Source organism: Sminthopsis crassicaudata, chromosome 5, assembly GCF_048593235.1.
Source record: "Sminthopsis crassicaudata isolate SCR6 chromosome 5, ASM4859323v1, whole genome shotgun sequence".
Classification (NCBI taxonomy): Eukaryota; Metazoa; Chordata; class Mammalia; order Dasyuromorphia; family Dasyuridae; genus Sminthopsis; species Sminthopsis crassicaudata.
Genome location: NC_133621.1, coordinates 150,452,168 through 150,470,892, shown reverse-complemented (window position 1 = coordinate 150,470,892; position 18,725 = coordinate 150,452,168). Strand labels below are relative to the sequence as shown.

The 18,725-nt window shown below is 30.9% G+C and overlaps 1 protein-coding gene across 1 annotated transcript in view; it reads right to left on the bottom strand.

Annotated features, from left to right (window-relative positions):
- The window catches only part of GNAI1 (G protein subunit alpha i1), a 101,070-nt gene that overhangs the window by 30,586 nt on the left and 51,759 nt on the right, over positions 1–18,725 (bottom strand). Inside the window, exons 2-3 of the mRNA XM_074268484.1 lie at positions 5,956–5,998; positions 5,728–5,869 (exon numbers count right to left, since the gene is read on the bottom strand). Of these exons, the coding sequence (XP_074124585.1) occupies positions 5,728–5,869; positions 5,956–5,998 (185 nt within the window). The remainder of the gene's footprint in view (positions 1–5,727; positions 5,870–5,955; positions 5,999–18,725) is intronic.

The following is an 18,725-nucleotide window of genomic DNA, read 5'->3' as shown; positions in this document are numbered from 1 at the left end:
CTTGACTGATTCTTGATGTCTCATTGAGTCATTCATTTCCTTTTGTCCAGTTCTAATTTTTAATGAATTATTTTCTTCACTTATCTTTTTAAACCCCAATTGAATTGTTAAATGAGTTGTTTTGTTCTATGGATTTTTTTCCCATTTCACAAATTCTGTTTTACAAGGAGTTGTTTTCTTTTTTCATTTGTCAAATCTATTTGTAAGAAGTTATATGCTTTTTCCTTTTCACTAAATCTATTTTGTAAGGAGTTTTCTTCACATAATTTCTGTTTCCTTTCCAAACCCTCTTGCAAAGTTCTTTCCTTTCCCCCTTTTTCTTTTAACTCTTTTTTAAGATTCTTTTTTAATTCTTCCAAGAGAGCCTTGTGAGATGGGGACCAATTCATATCACCTTTTGGGGCTTCATGTGGAGATGATCTTCTTTCAGTTTCCTCAGGTTTGAAATATGTTTTCTTTCTCCATAAAAACTATCTATTCTCAAGAGTTTTTTTTTATTTTTTGCTATTTTTTTTAAAGGATGAGTTCTGCTTTTAGGACAAAGGGGAGATTGTCCAAGCTTTCTCTACACTGATAGTGGCTGTGCTGGGTCAGTGCTTACTAACTCCTGGTGCTGGGTGAGCATGGCCAGGTTATGATATTATGGGGTTCAGGGGCTCACTATTTTCCTTTAGTATTTGTGTTGGATGTATTAGAGCTAGTCTGCTGATCTATTATTGGCTTGCAATCAGGACAGAATAGCCAACCCTGCTGTAGATGTCTCTGCACTGCCTGCACTCAGTTTTCTGAGTGGCTGACTGCACTTGACCTATCTCCCTCCATGCCTGATTGAAACAGATCTTTTCTGAAGATCTTTCAAATTATCTTCTGCTGGAAATTTGTTACACTCCAAATATTTGTGAGTTCTGTCACTCCAAAACCAGTCCAGATGTTTAATTTGCTGTTAATTTGAGGGATATTGAGAGAATTCAGAAAAGGACATGTCTCCTCTCCACTATCTTGGCTCTGCCCCCCATTTTATCTCTTAATAGTGAACGTTTATGGCAATTATATAAACATTTCCAGAATACAGAATGTTTAATATATTTTTAATATATTTTATCATCTCTTAAAACAGCCTGCATTTTATGTAGTCAGTGTTTAAAATATAATATTAAAAAGTATTTTCCAAACATTTAAGGTAATTTTTCCTAATTTAATACTTCAAATACATTTGACTTTATACCTAGTTTAATATTAATTATACTGTCTGTATTTAATAGGTAGTCTTCAAAAACTGCTATGGCAAAACAATTTATCACCACATGGCCAGTAGAGCAAAAAAATCTTCCAGGGCTTAACTAGATTATTTCTAGGGCAAGACCTATCTGATGTTCTTCCAAATAGCTAGCATCTGCCAGAATGTACTGTCTACTCTGAGCATCTTTCAGAAAAGTCAGCAACATGCCATGTGAGATATAAGTAGACCACAATACAGACTAAATTATATTGTGATTTTTTAAAAGTCAGTACCAGATTCTTGGCCATTTATTAACTTTAGTTAAAAAAATTATTGCTTGAAAATGAAAAAGGCATGATTATAGCATCATATTTCTGTCTTGAATGGATTTGACTATAATTATGCAGTTGAGATAATTTTTAATTGATTATTTATTTTACTTCCTCATTTACACGTAATATGTTTAATAAAGGAATAAATACTTTGGCCACCTTCAAAAATTTATTTCTTAGCTTCCCTAAGAACTTAAAATCCAAAATCCTCATAGTTATTCACTTTAGTCTATATTCTGTATTTTTTAAGCAAAATGGAAAAATATGATTGTTTACCCCCCCAAAAAAAAAAAAAAAACCCACAAACCTGTGGTGAAAATAGAGAAAAGAAAAGAGTTTTTTAATAGAGTTGTATAGTGAAACATATTAGTTGAAAGAAAATAGAGCCTTTTTTCTTGGCAATATATAAAGCTCACCATTTTTTCAGATGTGAAAAAAATGTGAAAAATAATCAAGTCTTCCAGATGGAATCACACATAAGCATATGTCTCATTTAATTTTTTTTTGAGGAAATCTCAAGAAGAATGCATGCAATCAGCCACCATAAGTAATACATCCTTAATAAACCCCAAATTTAAAAATTCCTTAAAAGTTCACATTTCTGTAATCATTAGCAAAATTGAAGTAAAAAGAAATTATTTGTTTCTATCCAAAACTTATTCATATAAAACTCCCCAATTTATTTTAAAGGCTCAAAGTTAAGGTGTAAGGTGAGATTGTATGGGAAAGAACTGTGCTTCATTTATAATTGTTTATTATTATTTTCTCAATATTGGGGTGCTAAAACTTGTGGACTATAATATAGCATGTAAAACTAAAGGAGTATTTCATAAATAGAAGGGGAACTCAAAACAATTTTCACTATATTTATTAATAACATTTGTCCTCTTTCTTTGACAAAAGCAACCAATTCCCCTAAATGATATAAAATCATCCAAATAGCAACAGATTACTAACCATATAATCATCTGTAAGACACTAGAATCCAAATGAATATGCACTTTCAGACATAACATTTAAATCAGTTATTGTGTGTGTGTGTGTGTGTGTGTGTGTCTATATAGACACACATTTTAATAAGCATTGGCACTGAAAACAAGTGGGGAGAACTAGAGAAGAGTTTCCAAACAAGTCAACAGGACCTTATATTCAATATGTTTACCATGTAATAGAAATTTACAAAAAAGTATGCAAAAATGCAGAGAATATTTCTAAAAAGAGAAATAAATGAAAAGTAGACAGGGTACATGCTCAATTAAATCAGTTTTGCCCAAAATAGTGACAAATCTAATTGGTAAAAACAGTGTGGTTTAGGAGACAGGACAGCTGTCCTCAAAGTTATAAAACCAGGTTCTAAATCCTGGCAATCCACATTGCATATCCACAGGCAATCTATTCATCTTCTTGTTGCTCAAGGCAATGATCTAAGACAGGTGCCAAACAGAAAGCTAACTATTCTGCCTGAAATACAGTGAGAACCAGAAGTAAATTAGGAAATATTTAACAAAATAAATCAGAGTTCTATACAACATAGATAATGTGTTTTTCTAAGTCAATATGGAAAACCAGAAATATTTTAGTTGTGTATTCTCTTTCTACTTGAGTTTAACACTATTGCTCTAAGAAAATTAGAGCAATTGACCATCTACATTGGTAGAATCTCATCTGAGAGTTTCTCTATACTAAAGAAATCACACCAAAAAATTGAGTTAACTAGGTGGCACCTGAATACAATTCTGGGCTTGGAGTTGGGAAGAACCAGTTTAAATCCAGCCTCATATATGTACTAGCTATGTGACTCAACAAAATCACTTAACTATGCTTGTTTCAGTTTCCCCATCTGTAAAATGGGGATAAAATATCATTTATTTCTTATGTGAGGAACAAATGAGATAATAATTATAAAACACTAAGAATAATGCCAGGTACATAGTAAATGTTATATTATTTCATATTATATAAAATTACAAATTATATTGTATATATAATTATGTGATATTTATAATATATCACATAGTTAGCTATTATTAAGACACATTCAACTAAACTAAGTTTTACAAAGGTAAAAATTTCAATTTATTATGATAGGTGATGGATTAAGTTCTTTTTAAAGTTTAACATGAAGAAAAAAAGTGCCTGCAGAATAACATTTCAAAATCTGGTAGGAAGAATTGAGAAAAGAATAGAGAATATTACAATGAAAAAAAAATAAACCTAGAAAAAATGAGAGAAGTAGAGAAATGAGAGTCTACATGTGAGGTCATAAAAATCCTAAACTAGTGTAATGTCCATGTAAGTAAAAACTAATATGCACTACCCATGAACATGTCAAGATAAAAAAAAAAAAAAAAAAAAAAAAAAAAAAAAAAACCTTGGAAGATAAAAAACAGAAATCTGTTTAACAATTCCAATTGTTAATGTCACATGACACATAAAACCAGGAGATAAGCAGCATGGAAATCATAGGCACTGGGTCTAATCCTGCTTCTTAGTTTGAATATGATTTTGAGTGAAATTACTTAACAGCTCTGTGACCCATTTCCTCATCTCTGCCATGATGAGGATAGACTAAATGGACTCTAATTTCTTCTGATTTTAAACCAATAAATCTATTATGTTCTTTCTAGGACTTACTTTAACTACCTTCTTTTTATTATTGTGCCCATTATATTCTGTATGCTCCACCCAAACAAATCCTGAACCTTCCTACATTGATTTAATACTTAAGGTGATCTGAAAAGGTTGAAAATATAATTACAACCATAGATCTAAAACTGGAAGGAATCTTGGTGGCCTCTAGAGTAGTGTCATTATATAGGTAGAACATTTTCACTGAAAAAAGTTATCAAGTTTGCCATTGGCGAGATAAAATTATAGCAGAGAATAATTATCCCATCATTTTCAAGTTTCTAATGTCATGGTTTTTAAGAAATATTTCATTATAAATATCCCCTTGTCTATCTTTTACACAGTTTACTACCACTGGAGGTACACCTCTGATGATGACTGATTCTTAATCAATCAAAATAGAGATTGATTTTCTCATGGTACACATTCAAAGGATTAATTAGGAATTTAGCTTCAGATATATACAGATACATACAAACATATGAATTTTGACAAAATATATTATGTAAAAATACACTATGTAACTAGAATATGTAACTACACATATGCACTAAATTTTAGACTCTAGTCTTGATTTTTTGAGGAATTTTTTTTTGACAAAATATAACATCTGTCACTATATGTCTGAATTTTATAGGGAATTCATAAAGATTTTGCTCCAGAAAAATGATTTGTGTGTTACATCAATTTTCCCAAGAACCTTTCCTTTCTTAATTATTATTATTTTTTTGCAGTTCTATCTACACTCATATTGAAAATATGTGGGAGAATTATTTGAAAGAAGATTCATTTTATATATGAATTCATTACAAAATATTTTAGTTTTGTACTTTTTCTTCCTTAAACAAGCTCCCAGAACACTGTCCATAATGGATAGAGAGCTAAACTCTACATTAGCAGGATCAAGGCTCCAAGTAGATGAGACAGTCAATGTGCATTTATTATTAAGTACCTATTATAAATTCTGGTTATGTGATACTGAGGCCTAAAACTCTGTAGCCCATGCGACCTAAGATTATAAATTCAAGGATACTTGTTGATTTACAAATGGCAAAATGGCTTTCCTCAGTAAGAATTGTCTATATAGATGAAATCACAGATCTAGATCAAATCCAAAAGAAGATACCTTGTAGAGACTGAGAAAAGGAAGACCTTGTTAACAAGGACCTTGCCTGCTTAAAATCAACATTAGATAGTTTTATTAAAATTTACTATGAGATATTACCACTATGCAATTTGTCCTTTCAACATAAAATGATCAATATATCAGGCTTATTAGATGGTGGGGGCACAAATACAATGAATCAAACAACACTTATACACAAGTAACTTTAATTTTTATTTTACCTAAGTAGATACAGAATAAATACAAAGTAATTAAATATGAAAGGTAATTTAAGAGAGAAGGCACAGTTGGAGAAAATCAGGTAAGATTTCCCATAGATAAGACAACATGGTTATGTTTTTTAAGAAAAACAAAACATATAAGAAAAATTATTTTTAAATCTAGTAGGGTGTTATCAAATGTGATTGCCCAATGATACTTACCGCTCTAGCAGAATCTCCAAAGTCTATCTTTAATCTTCCCATTGCCCTAATAATAGCAATAATTGACTGAATGGTGTTGCTGTAAACAACTGCTTTATATTGTTTACATTCTTCTTCTGAATAACCAGCTTCATGGATAATTCTAAGAGAAAGAACAATAATTTATTTCTTTTACCAAAAAGGCATATTCCAAATAGGAATCTCACAATGATTCTTAATTCCACTTACTTCATTTGTTTTACAATTGTACTTTTCCCTGATTCACCAGCTCCTAAAAATGAAGAGACACAATTACAAAGGCTCTTTGTACAACAGCTTTTATTACAAAACTTAAGTTGGCTTTTTTTTTTTAATTTCAAAAAATGCTTTTATTTTTGAGAAAGCTCTAATATAACATACCATTTTAAAGGAAAGAAGAAAGTCTTTCCTTTAAAAATGATGTAATTTTAAGTTATCCTTATCAACATCTCTCAAAATGCTATTTCTAAGGCAGTTATTTTTAGTATATTATTTGTAACTGAGAGGCAACATAGTGAATAGAAGGCAAACCTCCAAACCAGGGACACATATTATGTGATCTGTGACAACTCTGAATGCTCTAAGAAACTACAAATTGCAGAAGAGGGTTATGACCTATTTTAGTAGAATGAGTTTCCACATCTGGGAGTTCCTCATATCAGAGAAGCCACATTACTATCTTATTTGTATTTATATTTGTAAAAATATATTGCGGTACTCAGGGAGGAGGAGAGAATAAAATACTAGAGCAAGAGCAGATTTTAATTTCCTATTAATTAGGACTATCTAAAATGTGTAGATAAAGAAATGGGGGTATTTCTCTGCTATTCTAGGATGCTAATTTGTTTCATACAAAATATTATTTTGCAATTATATATCCCAACATTTAGAGTACTTTTTATTTATTTTTAACATATATTGCTTTGTGAATCATGTTGGTAAAGAAAAATTAGAGCAAAAGGGAAAAACCATGGGAGAGATTAAAAAAAAAAATCAGAAAAAGAGTGAACATGGCATGAGTTAATTTACATTCAGTTTCCTTGGTTCTTTTTCTGGATGCAGATAGAATTTTTTATATAAAGTCCATGAAGATTGAGAGTAGTTTAATAAAAAAAACATACTTTAGAATGACTCTATAATATCAAAATCATAATTACAATCCCTCGAACCCTGAAGGTAGAAGGTTGAACTTGTATAAAGAAGGAAGTATGGTACAAAAACAGATCTCTGGTCTTTATTACTAACTCTCTTGATAGTTAAACATTTAATTATCTAGTTTGTAGCTCATAGAGTTGCACACACAGGGCTCCTTTTTTGCCATTCTGTTAAAAAGTGAAGAGAAAACTATACTCAGAAAAAAGATAATGGTGTGAAACATTTGACAAAATGAGGGGGGAGGGAAGTTTTAGCTATGTGCTAAAATTGAGTTTGGGCTTAACTGGGGATTTAATTATTCATGGTATTCCAGATATATAATTGCAAATAATTTACCGTTGATGTGAATGCCTGAAGAAAAAAATAAACATGAGTTGTCATTCAATATTTTAAGAAATTACATTCAACGTCTACTCTCCATGAAGCAGGAAAAAAAAAAAAAAAAAAAAGAAAAGAAAACACAAAACAAGAACTGGATCCACCACAATCACATTTATAGCCTCAGCTTTCTAGAGTTTGTGTCAATGAACACAGTTCCAAGATAAACACACCATTACTTATTAATCAACAATAGAGTATTTGGCACTGTGAAAATCACAATCTCAGTCTTTACAGCTTAGTAAAGAAAACTATTTTTCAGCATTTATGGGGTAAATAACTATAGTCATCCATCATGGTCAGCTTTTATCAAGAGGCACACATAACAATAATGCTTCTTGAGTTTCCCAAACATTTCACAGATTTTCTGGCTAGCACTGATGCCTCATTAAAATATACAAGAATGCATATCAAATATTAGTGAGCCACTGTGGAAATAATCCCATAAATCTGTGAACACTTCAAATCCTGCCATATCCACTATTATGGAGTAGATGCATCTTCTGAAAGAGAACACACAAACCTCTAAACTTTGAAAGTCATGTACACCACTGAGCAGGTAAAAAGAATTACTTTAAATATCTATGTTCAAAAAGTATTTTCACAGAATCATTCAAGAAATTTTCTTCCAAGTTTAATTTGCTGTTTACTTATAAAGGTGATATGTGACATTGACCAATTTACTTGACTTGTCAAATAGGTTGAATGTCTACATACACTTTATGGTCCAATAGCATTACAATTTGTTTTGTTTTCCTCTAATTTAATTATTATGTTATTTGATGAAATATATTTATCTTTATATGGAATGGATAAATAGAGGCATTACTACTTGGAATCTCTTTCAAAATATCTTTTAATCAATCTTATTGACTGGTCTTATTTTGATCTTGAAATAGCAGTCTTCCAAATGTAATCAGCAAAGTTCTAAAACTTCATTTTCTAGATACATTTCATAGTAAAAACAGACAATAAAAATAAAATTTGGATTAAACCCAAATTGTTAAAGTTTCAACTTTTGGCAATGTAGGGAAAAGATAGGAAAAATACTCTAAGATCATAAAGTGAATGATTTTCCAAGATATTTTTTTATTTCAAGGATACATACACATGACTGACCTTGTTGCTTCCTGAGATTACAAGCAGTTTAATGTGGTAGAATTACCCATTAGTCAAATATCAACGAAATCTATTTGTGGAAATATCTTTTTCTCTCTCAATTTTCCTATTTCAGGTGAGAAACTCAAATCTGAGTTCAAAATTAAAACACAAAGCAGATTAAAATGTAATGTAATTAAGCTACTATTCTATTTATAGGTACATTGTGTAGCACACTCATCTTTTTTCTTTTCTTTTTTTACTAACTCATAAACACACATATAAACTTGAATATATACACGCATATATATGTATATGCACCCACATACACATATTACATTTTAAGAAGCTTTTCAATAATACATTCATATTACGAATATTTTATTATGGAACCTTTTAATATTCCCAGCTTCCCTCATCCATTACTTTTTTAAAGAATGAAAATTAATGATTCACTAAGGAATAGATATCATAACATTATAATGAAAAGATTCAAACATTTTTGTATAGCTTTCCTTTTTGTTAAATTCCCTATTGGACTAATTCATACCTTCTTTAGTTTGGCTATGTGAAGAAAGGAAATAAATGGTTCAAAGTTAACTCAAGTAAACCTTTTTATTTTAAAAGACTTTTTCTTATAGCTTTGCCAGAGGAAAAGGGAAGATAACTCACTTCAAACTCAATAAAATGAATTTAATTTGCAGACCCCAAATTTCTTTCTTTCCCAGATTCTATTTAGTTTTAAAGAAATAATACACAGACATACTGCTTATGTTCTACATTGTTTTCAGGGTATCTTCTTAAATTCAGCTACCTACAAATAATTAAGATCATTTATATTCACTGTCTTCTTAAAAAAAAAAAAGTCCACATAATCTTCAATTATTTTCAGTGTGATATCTTGGATAGGGTTAGCCTATGAAACAGAAAGAGTTCAGTTTAAATTCCACCTCTCATACATACTGGTTTTATGACTCTGGCAAATGATCTAACTTCTCAGTGTTTTGGAAAACTCTAAGAATCTAAGTTGCTGAGAATACCTAAGGATAACTTTTTAAAAAATCAAGTCCTTTAAGGTAATAAGAAGAGAAGATCTTTTGAAAAACAAAGTTTCCTACACTTTTCCCAAATCCACAGAGAAAAATGACAATGGCATGGCATAAATACTTCATAATGTATATGATTAATGATACTATAAAATGAAACTAAAGTGTTGTTAATAGTTAAATCATATTTTAAAAGTTTACTTAGAATAAGATTGGTCCTTAATTATGATACATCTTTTAGCCAAGACTAGATATGTTAAAACTTTTCCCCTAGGACACAAATGTGAATAACTGTATTACACATTATAGCTACAACTAAAGGATGGAACTAAGAAAAAGCCTAAACACTCATGGAATAGGCAGAGTAGGACGACTTCATATTCCCCACTCCTAACTTTGCCAAGCAGATCTGCTACAAGTCTATAAGAAATAATTAAAGAGAGTTTCCAGGGGCACGAAGCTGTAAGGGATTTGCTCATGATCACATAACCCTGATGTGTCAGACTCAGGACTTGAATCCCAGTCTTCTAGGATTTCAAGGCCAGTCGCTTCCATCCATTATGGAAGCTTAAAATAAATATTACTCAAACAATAATATATTATAGATAGAGAAGTGAATTAGTCTTACAATTCTAGAAAGTAATTTTGAATTATGATGCCAAAGTCATTAAATTACACGTTTTTGTCTTAGCATCCCTACTATGACTACTACCACTTATGAGCCAGTCAAAAACAAAACAAAACAAAACAAAACAAAAAAACAAACAAACAGGAAACCAAGGGGGGTGCCTATCAGATCAGAAATGGTTGAACAAATTATTACATATGAATGTAATGTAGTATTATTGCATCATATCGCAATGATGAAGTAAATGGAGAAACTAAGAAAATAAAAATTACTTGCATGGACTAATGCATAGCAATATGAGTAGGGCCTAAACAATTTATTCAGTAAGATTGCAAAGAAAACCACTGTGAAAGATTTACAGCTGGGTGTGGTACTACATGCCTGTAATCAATGCTATTAGGAAAGGAGAAGCTGGTGGATTGCTTGAGCTCTGGAATTCTGAGGTAACAGTATGCTTAAGCAACTGGGTCTGTACAAATAAGCATAGCAAGAATATGACGACTCTTGCTTTTTTAGAGTCATTAGACTACCTATGGGAAGGAGAAAAGACTGGAATGCAGCACTTCAAAGCTTCTGTATCAGTCCGTATTTGCACTGAGCCTGTGAGTGGCTTTTGAACTAATCTAGGAGGCACAAAGAGATTTCCAAAACAAAAACTTAAGATTTAGGATCACTATAATAATAATCTGTTCTGTAAGAAACACCAGCAGGATGAATACAGACAGGCTTGGAGAGACTTCCATGAACTGATGCTGAGTGAAATGAGCAGAACCAGATCATTATACACTTCAACAATAATATTGTATGACAACATATTCTGATGGAAGTGGATATTTTTGACAAAGAGAAGATTTAATTCAGTTCCAATTGATCAATGATGGACAGAATCAGCTACAATCAGCTACACCCAGAGAAGGAACACTTGGAAATGAGTGTAAACTTTGCATTTTTGTTTTTCTTTCCAGGTTATTTTTACCTTCTGAATCCCATTCTTCCTGTGCAACAAGAAATTTGGTTCTGCACACATATGTTGTATCTAGGATATATATAACATATTTAACATGTATGAGTCTGCCTGCCACCTAGGGAAAGGGGTGGAGAGAGGGAAGGGAAAAATCAGAACAGAAGTGAGTACAAGGGATAATGTTGTAAAATATTACCCATGCATATGTACTGTCAAAAAAAGTCATAATTATAAAATAAAAAATAAATAAAAATGAAAAAATATATAATAATAATCAACAATAATTTCAGAATGCTAAAGATGAAGCACACATTCTTCCTCCTGAAAGAAAAGTGATAGACTCAAGAGACAGAATGAAACCTGGTCTACATGTCAATTTGTTTGTCTGGACTGCTTATCTATTAATAACATACTTTTTTTTTTCAGATGAGGTGAAAAATTGTAGAGAGAGAAAGTATCATAAGAGGACTACCTGTCCCCCCTCAAAGAGGATCACTGAAACATTTTTTTTTAATACCAAAGAAAACAGAAGAAAAACCAGAAGGAAATTTGGATGAGAAGAACACCTTTAAAATTACATGTTGGCTCCATTTCAAAGCAAAAGCATCAATTTGCAATTTTGTCTTTGATCTTTTTCTGGTCTTTTATAGATAGAAATGCTTGCTTTATTATGTATTTAAGTTGAGAATTTAAAAAATAAATAAATAAAATGCCCAAGCTAATTTGGTCAAGAAATATTTCTGAATTTGAAACATACTGATTGAATCTGTAAATGGAAAGCTCCACATGTACTCCGTTACAGAGAAGATGATACCACGATGTAGCATCAGTGGAGGGGTAGCAAGGCAGTTATGATAGAAATAGAAAACAGTGGTTTGAAAAATTAAACTACAAAGTAAGTCAGAGTTGCATTAACCACAATCTTAAGTATAAGTACATTTTTAGGAAAGCTGAGGCAAGAGTTATAAAAGGACAATGTTTGGAATTGTTCATTGAAGCTCCTAGCTGAGGTACAATTTTAAACTAGACCTGTGTTGGGGGGGGGGGGGCTCTTCTTCCAGGACTACTCTCTTTCTTCTTAGAAAGCAATGTTAATATTATGGTAGAAACGAGGCATTGACCCAAACCTAACACCATATACCAAGAGAAGATCAAAATGGGTTCATGATTTAGACATAAAGAATGATATTATAAATGGGAAGACTATGGGGTAATTACCTCTCAGACCTGTGGAAGAGTAAGTAATTTGTGACCAAAAAAAGAACTAGAGACCATTATTGACTGTATTATTAGATTATATATTATATGATTATATTAAGTTCAAAAGTTTTTGTACAAAGAAAATTAATACAGATAAGATTAGAAGGGAAGCAATAAACTGGGAAAACATTTTTTTTTTTACATTCAAAGGTTCTGATGAAGGCTTCATTTCTAAAATATATAGAGAACTGACTCAAATTTGTAAGAAATCAAGCCATTCTGCAATTGCTTAATGGACAAAGGACATGACCGAACAATTTTCAGATGAAATTGAAACTATTTCTAGTCATATGAAAAGGTGCTCCAAATTACTATTGATCAGAGGAATGCAAATTAAGTCAACTCTGAGATACCACTACACTCCTCTCAGATTGGCTAAGAAGACAAGAAAAGATAATGATAAATGTTGGAGGGGATGTGCGAAAACTGGGACACTGATACATTGTTGGTAGAACTGTGAACAAAACTGTGAGCAATTTGGAACTATGCTCAAAAAGTTATCAAACTAATCATACCTTTGGATCCATCAGCGTTAGTACTGGGATTATATTCCAAAGAGATCTTAAAGGAGGGAACTCCTTTGGCTCACATGTGCCAAAATGTTTGTAGCAGCCCTTTTTGTAGTGGCAAGAAACTGGAAACTGAATAGATGCCCATCAGTTGAAAAATGGCTGAATAAATGATGGTATATGAATGTTATGGAATATTATTATTCTGTAAGAAATAGCCAACGGGATGATTTCTGAGAGGCCTGGAGAGACTCACATGAATTGATGCTGAGTGAAATGAGCAGAACCAGGAGATGATTATACACAACAATAAGAAGACTATACTATGATCGATTCTGATTGGTGTGGCTATCTTCAACAATGAGATGATTCAAATCAGTTCCAATTGTTCAGTAATGAAAAGAGTCATCTACACCCAGAGAGAGGACTATGGGAACTGAGTGTAGACCACAACATAACATTTTTACTCTTTCTGTTATTGTTTGCTTGCATTTTTGTTTTTCTTCTTAGGTTTTTTTTTTAATTTTTTCTTTCATTCTAGATCTTATTTTTCTTGTGCAGCAAGATAACTGTATAAATATGTTGGATTTAACATATATTTTAATATAAAAAAGAAAGCAATGTTAATTAATAATTTGTTGAGCAAGAAATATAGTCTAATACATTAGACCCCTTTATGAGAGGTTCTATAAATCTAGGGGAAGAGGCAAGCTTTAACAAAAGAATCAGTACCATAAAACATTCTCATAGGATCATTAGATTACCAAATCACTGTAGCTTTATAGGAAAAAAAAAATTCAGAAAGTAAGGATGAGGTAAATCAAAATAAAATTAACTCAAATAATTTTTCCACAACATGCAATTGTAATTAGTCATTTCCACAAGTCAAAGATATATTAAATTGTCTAGAACCTTGTTAGTCTTAGTTTTTCAGTTGTACGCAATTCTTCTTGGCAAAAGTTGTTTGCTATTTCCTTCTTCAGCTCATTTTATTGATAAGGACCTGAGACAAACATGGTGAAATGACTTGCTCAGGCCCACATAGCTAGGAAGTGTCAAAAGGCTGGATTTTATTCAGGAAAATGAGTGTTCCTGACTCTAGGTCTGGCATGCTATCCACCTATTCACACATACATACACACTTTTAGTCACTCAAACAGCTAGTAGTATTCTGGCTTCTCTGTCCTCATCATACTCCACTTGAACATAAATCTGAAGTTATTTCAGTTGAGGAACCACTGTCAAATCAGGCAGCTCCCCATAACTTGCACCATCTCTCCTCTGCCACCACCCATTGCTTCCCACTTAGGGACATCCATGACATTAAGCTTTTTTCATAATATTTCAATATGATGATTACATATGATCATCAGATTTCACTACCTCAGGAACATACACACACAATCTCTGTGTGTCTGTCTGTCTGTCTGTCTGTCTCTCTCTCTCTCTCTCTCTCTCTCTCTCTCTCTCACACACACACACACACACACACACACACACTTAACATATTCTCTTTGTGTCTCTTGTAATACAATTACCTTGGCAAAATCTCTTCCCTATTTCTCTCTATATATTTCCTTCATTTTATTTGTGAGTAAAAAAAGATTCTAATCATGAATGATTAATTTTAAAATTGTTCTAGTAATGAAATACTTTTATCTATGAGAGTGATGAAATACTTTTATCTATCTAATAGAATAGGAATAGAAAAGGAAATCAGTGTTTATGAATACCAAGAGTTCATTCAAAATGTCCTTTCCAGTCTCCATAAGTATGTTTTCCTATAAAATTCTCAAAATTCACATTTTTTAAAACATTTTTCCTCTTCTGGTTTTAACTACTTCAATAGGAAAAGATATAGTTATTGTATTTAATTGAAAATGTATGCCATTTCCTATATATTACTCAAGAACTATTGAGGGGTGCTGACTAGAAGACTTTTGTGAATATACTTTCCCATAGCAATAATATTAATGTGACATATCATTAAGGACTTCTTTGAATATATATCACAGTAACTACAGAAACCAGGACTCCAATGTATTATCGGAAACATCAAGAATGTAAACTTATAGAGATATGACAAGACATTTAACTTTTTTTTTTTTTTTTTTTTTTTTTAATGGGGAAGAGATAAGACTAGGTCTCCTTATATGACTGAGGCCGCAAATATAGCAGACATTCATGTTGGTTCGAATACTGATAAACCACAAAGCCGTACTCTATTTTTAGAAAGCAGAATGATTTGTCCTTCCTTAAGACAACTTGGTTGTCCCTCTGTTCCCAGAAGTTCACCCTCTTGGTAGTTGACTTAATATACTTATTATTGACTTAATTATGATAGATATAAAAATGTAGAAAAAAAAGTTGAATTAAGTACTTAGGCTAGTTTTGAAAACCATGGTCTTATTAGGTTAAAATATGAATTCTAAAAAATATTCACTTTTCTGGTAGTTAATACCTAATGGTATCTAATTTTTTTTGTTTAATATATTTTATTTTATTACATATTTCCTAAATACATGTAAATTTTTATACATTTATTTCCAGAATTTTTTTTACTTTCAACTTCTCTCCATCCCTCCTGTACCAACCCACTGGAGAAGGCTAGTTATTTGATACTGATTTATGATGTAATGTGATATGATATTGATATGTGAAGTCATGTAAAACATGAATAGAATTTACATATTTCTATTATTAACGATATTACAGAAGAAAAGACATGTTACAGAAGAAAAGAAAAAGTAAGCAAGTTACAAAAAGCAAACTTTATGTGAAGTCATGTAAAACATGAATAGAATTTACATATTTCTATTATTAACGACATTACAGAAGAAAAGACATGTTACAGAAGAAAAGAAAAAGTAAGCAAGTTACAAAAAGCAAACTTTAATCTGTGGTTTGAGTTCATCAGTTTTCTCTCTGGAGATAGATATGACATTTCTTCAGCATGGGTCTTTTGGAAATGACGTGGATCAAAACCATGATCTTATCTTGGACGATTAAGTTTTTCACAGTTGATCATTCTTACAATACTTTTTTTTTCACTTTCTTCAGTATTTTGACACTCACTTTACTTGGTATGAGTTCATATGAATCTTCCCAGGTTTTTCTGAAACTATTCATTTCATTATTTCTAATAGATCAGCTTCCATCACACTACATTTGTGCTCAGCCATTCTCCAACTCAGGGGAAAGCACCCTTGATTTCTAATTCTCTGCCATCACAATGCAGAAATATATTTTGCACAACTAAATATAAACATATTTGTTATTTTATACAGATAGATCATTTTCTTTGATTTCTTTGGCATATAGACCTACTAGTAGCACCTGGGTCAAAGATTATCAGTTCGATAGTTGTTTGGGCATAGTTCCAAATCGTTCTCCAGAATAATTGGACTAGTTCACAAATCTACCAACAGTATATTAGTATCACAACTTTTCCACATCCTCTTAAACATTTGCCATTTTTTTTTTGTTAGTTTAACTAATCTAAAAGATGTAAGGTGGTATCTCACATATTTTAATTTACATTTCTTTGATCAGCAGTTGGTGTTTTTTTGTTAGTTTTTTTGTTTTTGTTTTTGTTTTTTGTGACTTGATAGTTTTTATTGCTTCTGCTAAAAACTCCTGGTTCATATCCTTTGATCATTTGTCAACTGTGAAATGGTTATTTTTAAAAATGTGGTCCTGTTTTCTATAAATTTGAGAAAAGCTTTATCAGAAAATTTGCAGTAAGTTCTTTTTAAAGGTGTAATCTCCTTTAAATTTCTCCTACTTTCAACTTCTTATTTTCCTTCTAATTCAAGATTAGATTTACTTTTTTAAAGGCTTTTTAATTCCACTAATCAAAGTTACTCATTTTATTTCCTTTGATCTTATCAATGTCTTGTTTGGTCATAAACTCTTCCCTTATCCATAGATCTGTTTCCCTTATTTATTTATTTATTTATTTATTTATTTATTTATTTATTTATTTATTTATTTATTTATTTATTTATTTATTTAACTCTCTATGTCTAAATCAATTAATCATTTTCATCTTATCTTGGTATTCAGTGTGAGGTTAGTCAATGCCTCATTTCTTCCAAACTGTTTTCCAGTTTTCCCAGAAGTTTTTGTCAATGTTGAATTCTAACCCCCAAAGCTTAAATCTTTTGAGTTTATTCAAAAATAAATCACTAGAGTACTTTACTACTGTGCATTGTGTACCTAGTCTATTACATCACTCTACTTATTACCCACTACCAGATTTGTTTTGGTGATTATTGCTTTGTAACACAGTTTAAAACCTGGAGCTGCTAAGGCCACCTTCCTTCATATTTTTCCCCCATTAATTTTTCTATGACTTGTTCTTCCAGATGAATTTTAGCTGTGCAAAACAGAACTCTATTTTTCTAGCTCTATGAAACAATTCTCTGGTTGTTGATAGCTATGGTATTGAACAAATTAATATAAGTAGAATTGTCATTTTAATTATATTGATACAGTTTACCCATGAGCAGTTAACATTTCTTCAGTTCTTTAGATCTATCTTTATTCATGTGAAATGTTTTTTAACTGTATTCATATAGTACTGAATTTATCTTATCAGTAAATTCCGAGTTACTTTATATTGTCTATAGCTATTTCAAATATTCAAATAGAATTTCTATCTCATGTTTTTAGTTTTTTTTTTTTGTTTGCTTGTTTTGTTTTGATAGTATAAGGTAGTACAAGATTTATATATGTTTATTTTATAGCCTGTAACTTTGCTAAAGTAGCTAATTATTGTGACTGTTTTTTCAATTAATTCTCTATAATTCTCTAAACATATCATTATATCATCTTCAAGGAGTAATTGTTTTGCTTCCTTATTGTCTATTTTTATCCTAATTTATTTTTTCTTGTTTTATGGATATAGTTAACATTATTAATACACTTCTGAATAAATAGTAGGGATGATGTACATTCTTACTTTATCTCTGATTTTATTGGGAAGGGTTACTCCTATAACTTATACTGCTTGCTGCTGGTGTTTGATGAATATTATTATCATTTTAAGAAAAGTTCCATTTATTTCTATGCTTTATAGTGTTTGTAATAGGAATAGTGTTGTATTTTCTCAAAGGATTTTTCTATTTCTAATATAATCATACAATTATTATTTTGGTTATTAAGATGCTCAATTACACTTATATCCTAATAGTCTCAATATTATTTCCTAAAAATAAATTTGCTAATAGTTTCTAGCTTCTTAGTAGTTCTAAAATATTTAGGAATAATGTTTATTCTTAAAATCAAATAATATTTTTTCTAATACAAGATTCCCTAAAAAATTCCACCTGGTCATAGGTGATTAATCTTTGTGATATGTTGCAATAATGTCCTTGGTAGTATTTTATTTAAAAGTTTTACAATAATAATCATTACATAAATTATAAAATACTTTTCTTTCTCTATATTTATTTTCCCTGGTTTACATATCAGAACCATGTTATAAAAGAAATTTGATAGTACTGCTTTATCAGTTTTCTTTTTCCCCCAAACATGGCACTATCACTAGTTATATTGATCTATTTTTTTTTTGCCATTGAACTCCTTTTGACTTCAGAGAAGAAAGTGAGGATTATGACTTTGCCCAGCCCTGCCTCTAATTCACTTACAAGTCATCGCTCTTTTGATGCCACAGGTTCTCTTCAAGAACAAAGAATGAACAATGACATCTTTTTCAAGTAGTTTATACAATACTGAGATTGACTGTTCTTTATTCTTTAGTAGAATTCACTTATAAATCCTTCTGATCTTGGATAGTCTTGCCTTGGTGGGTTCAGCTATAAATTATTTATATTTTTGAATATTCACTTATTTCGTATAGATTCAGTTATAATGATACATAATTGGGCAAAATAGCTCCAAATAATTGTGTTGATTTCATATTAACTGGTAGTGCTTTT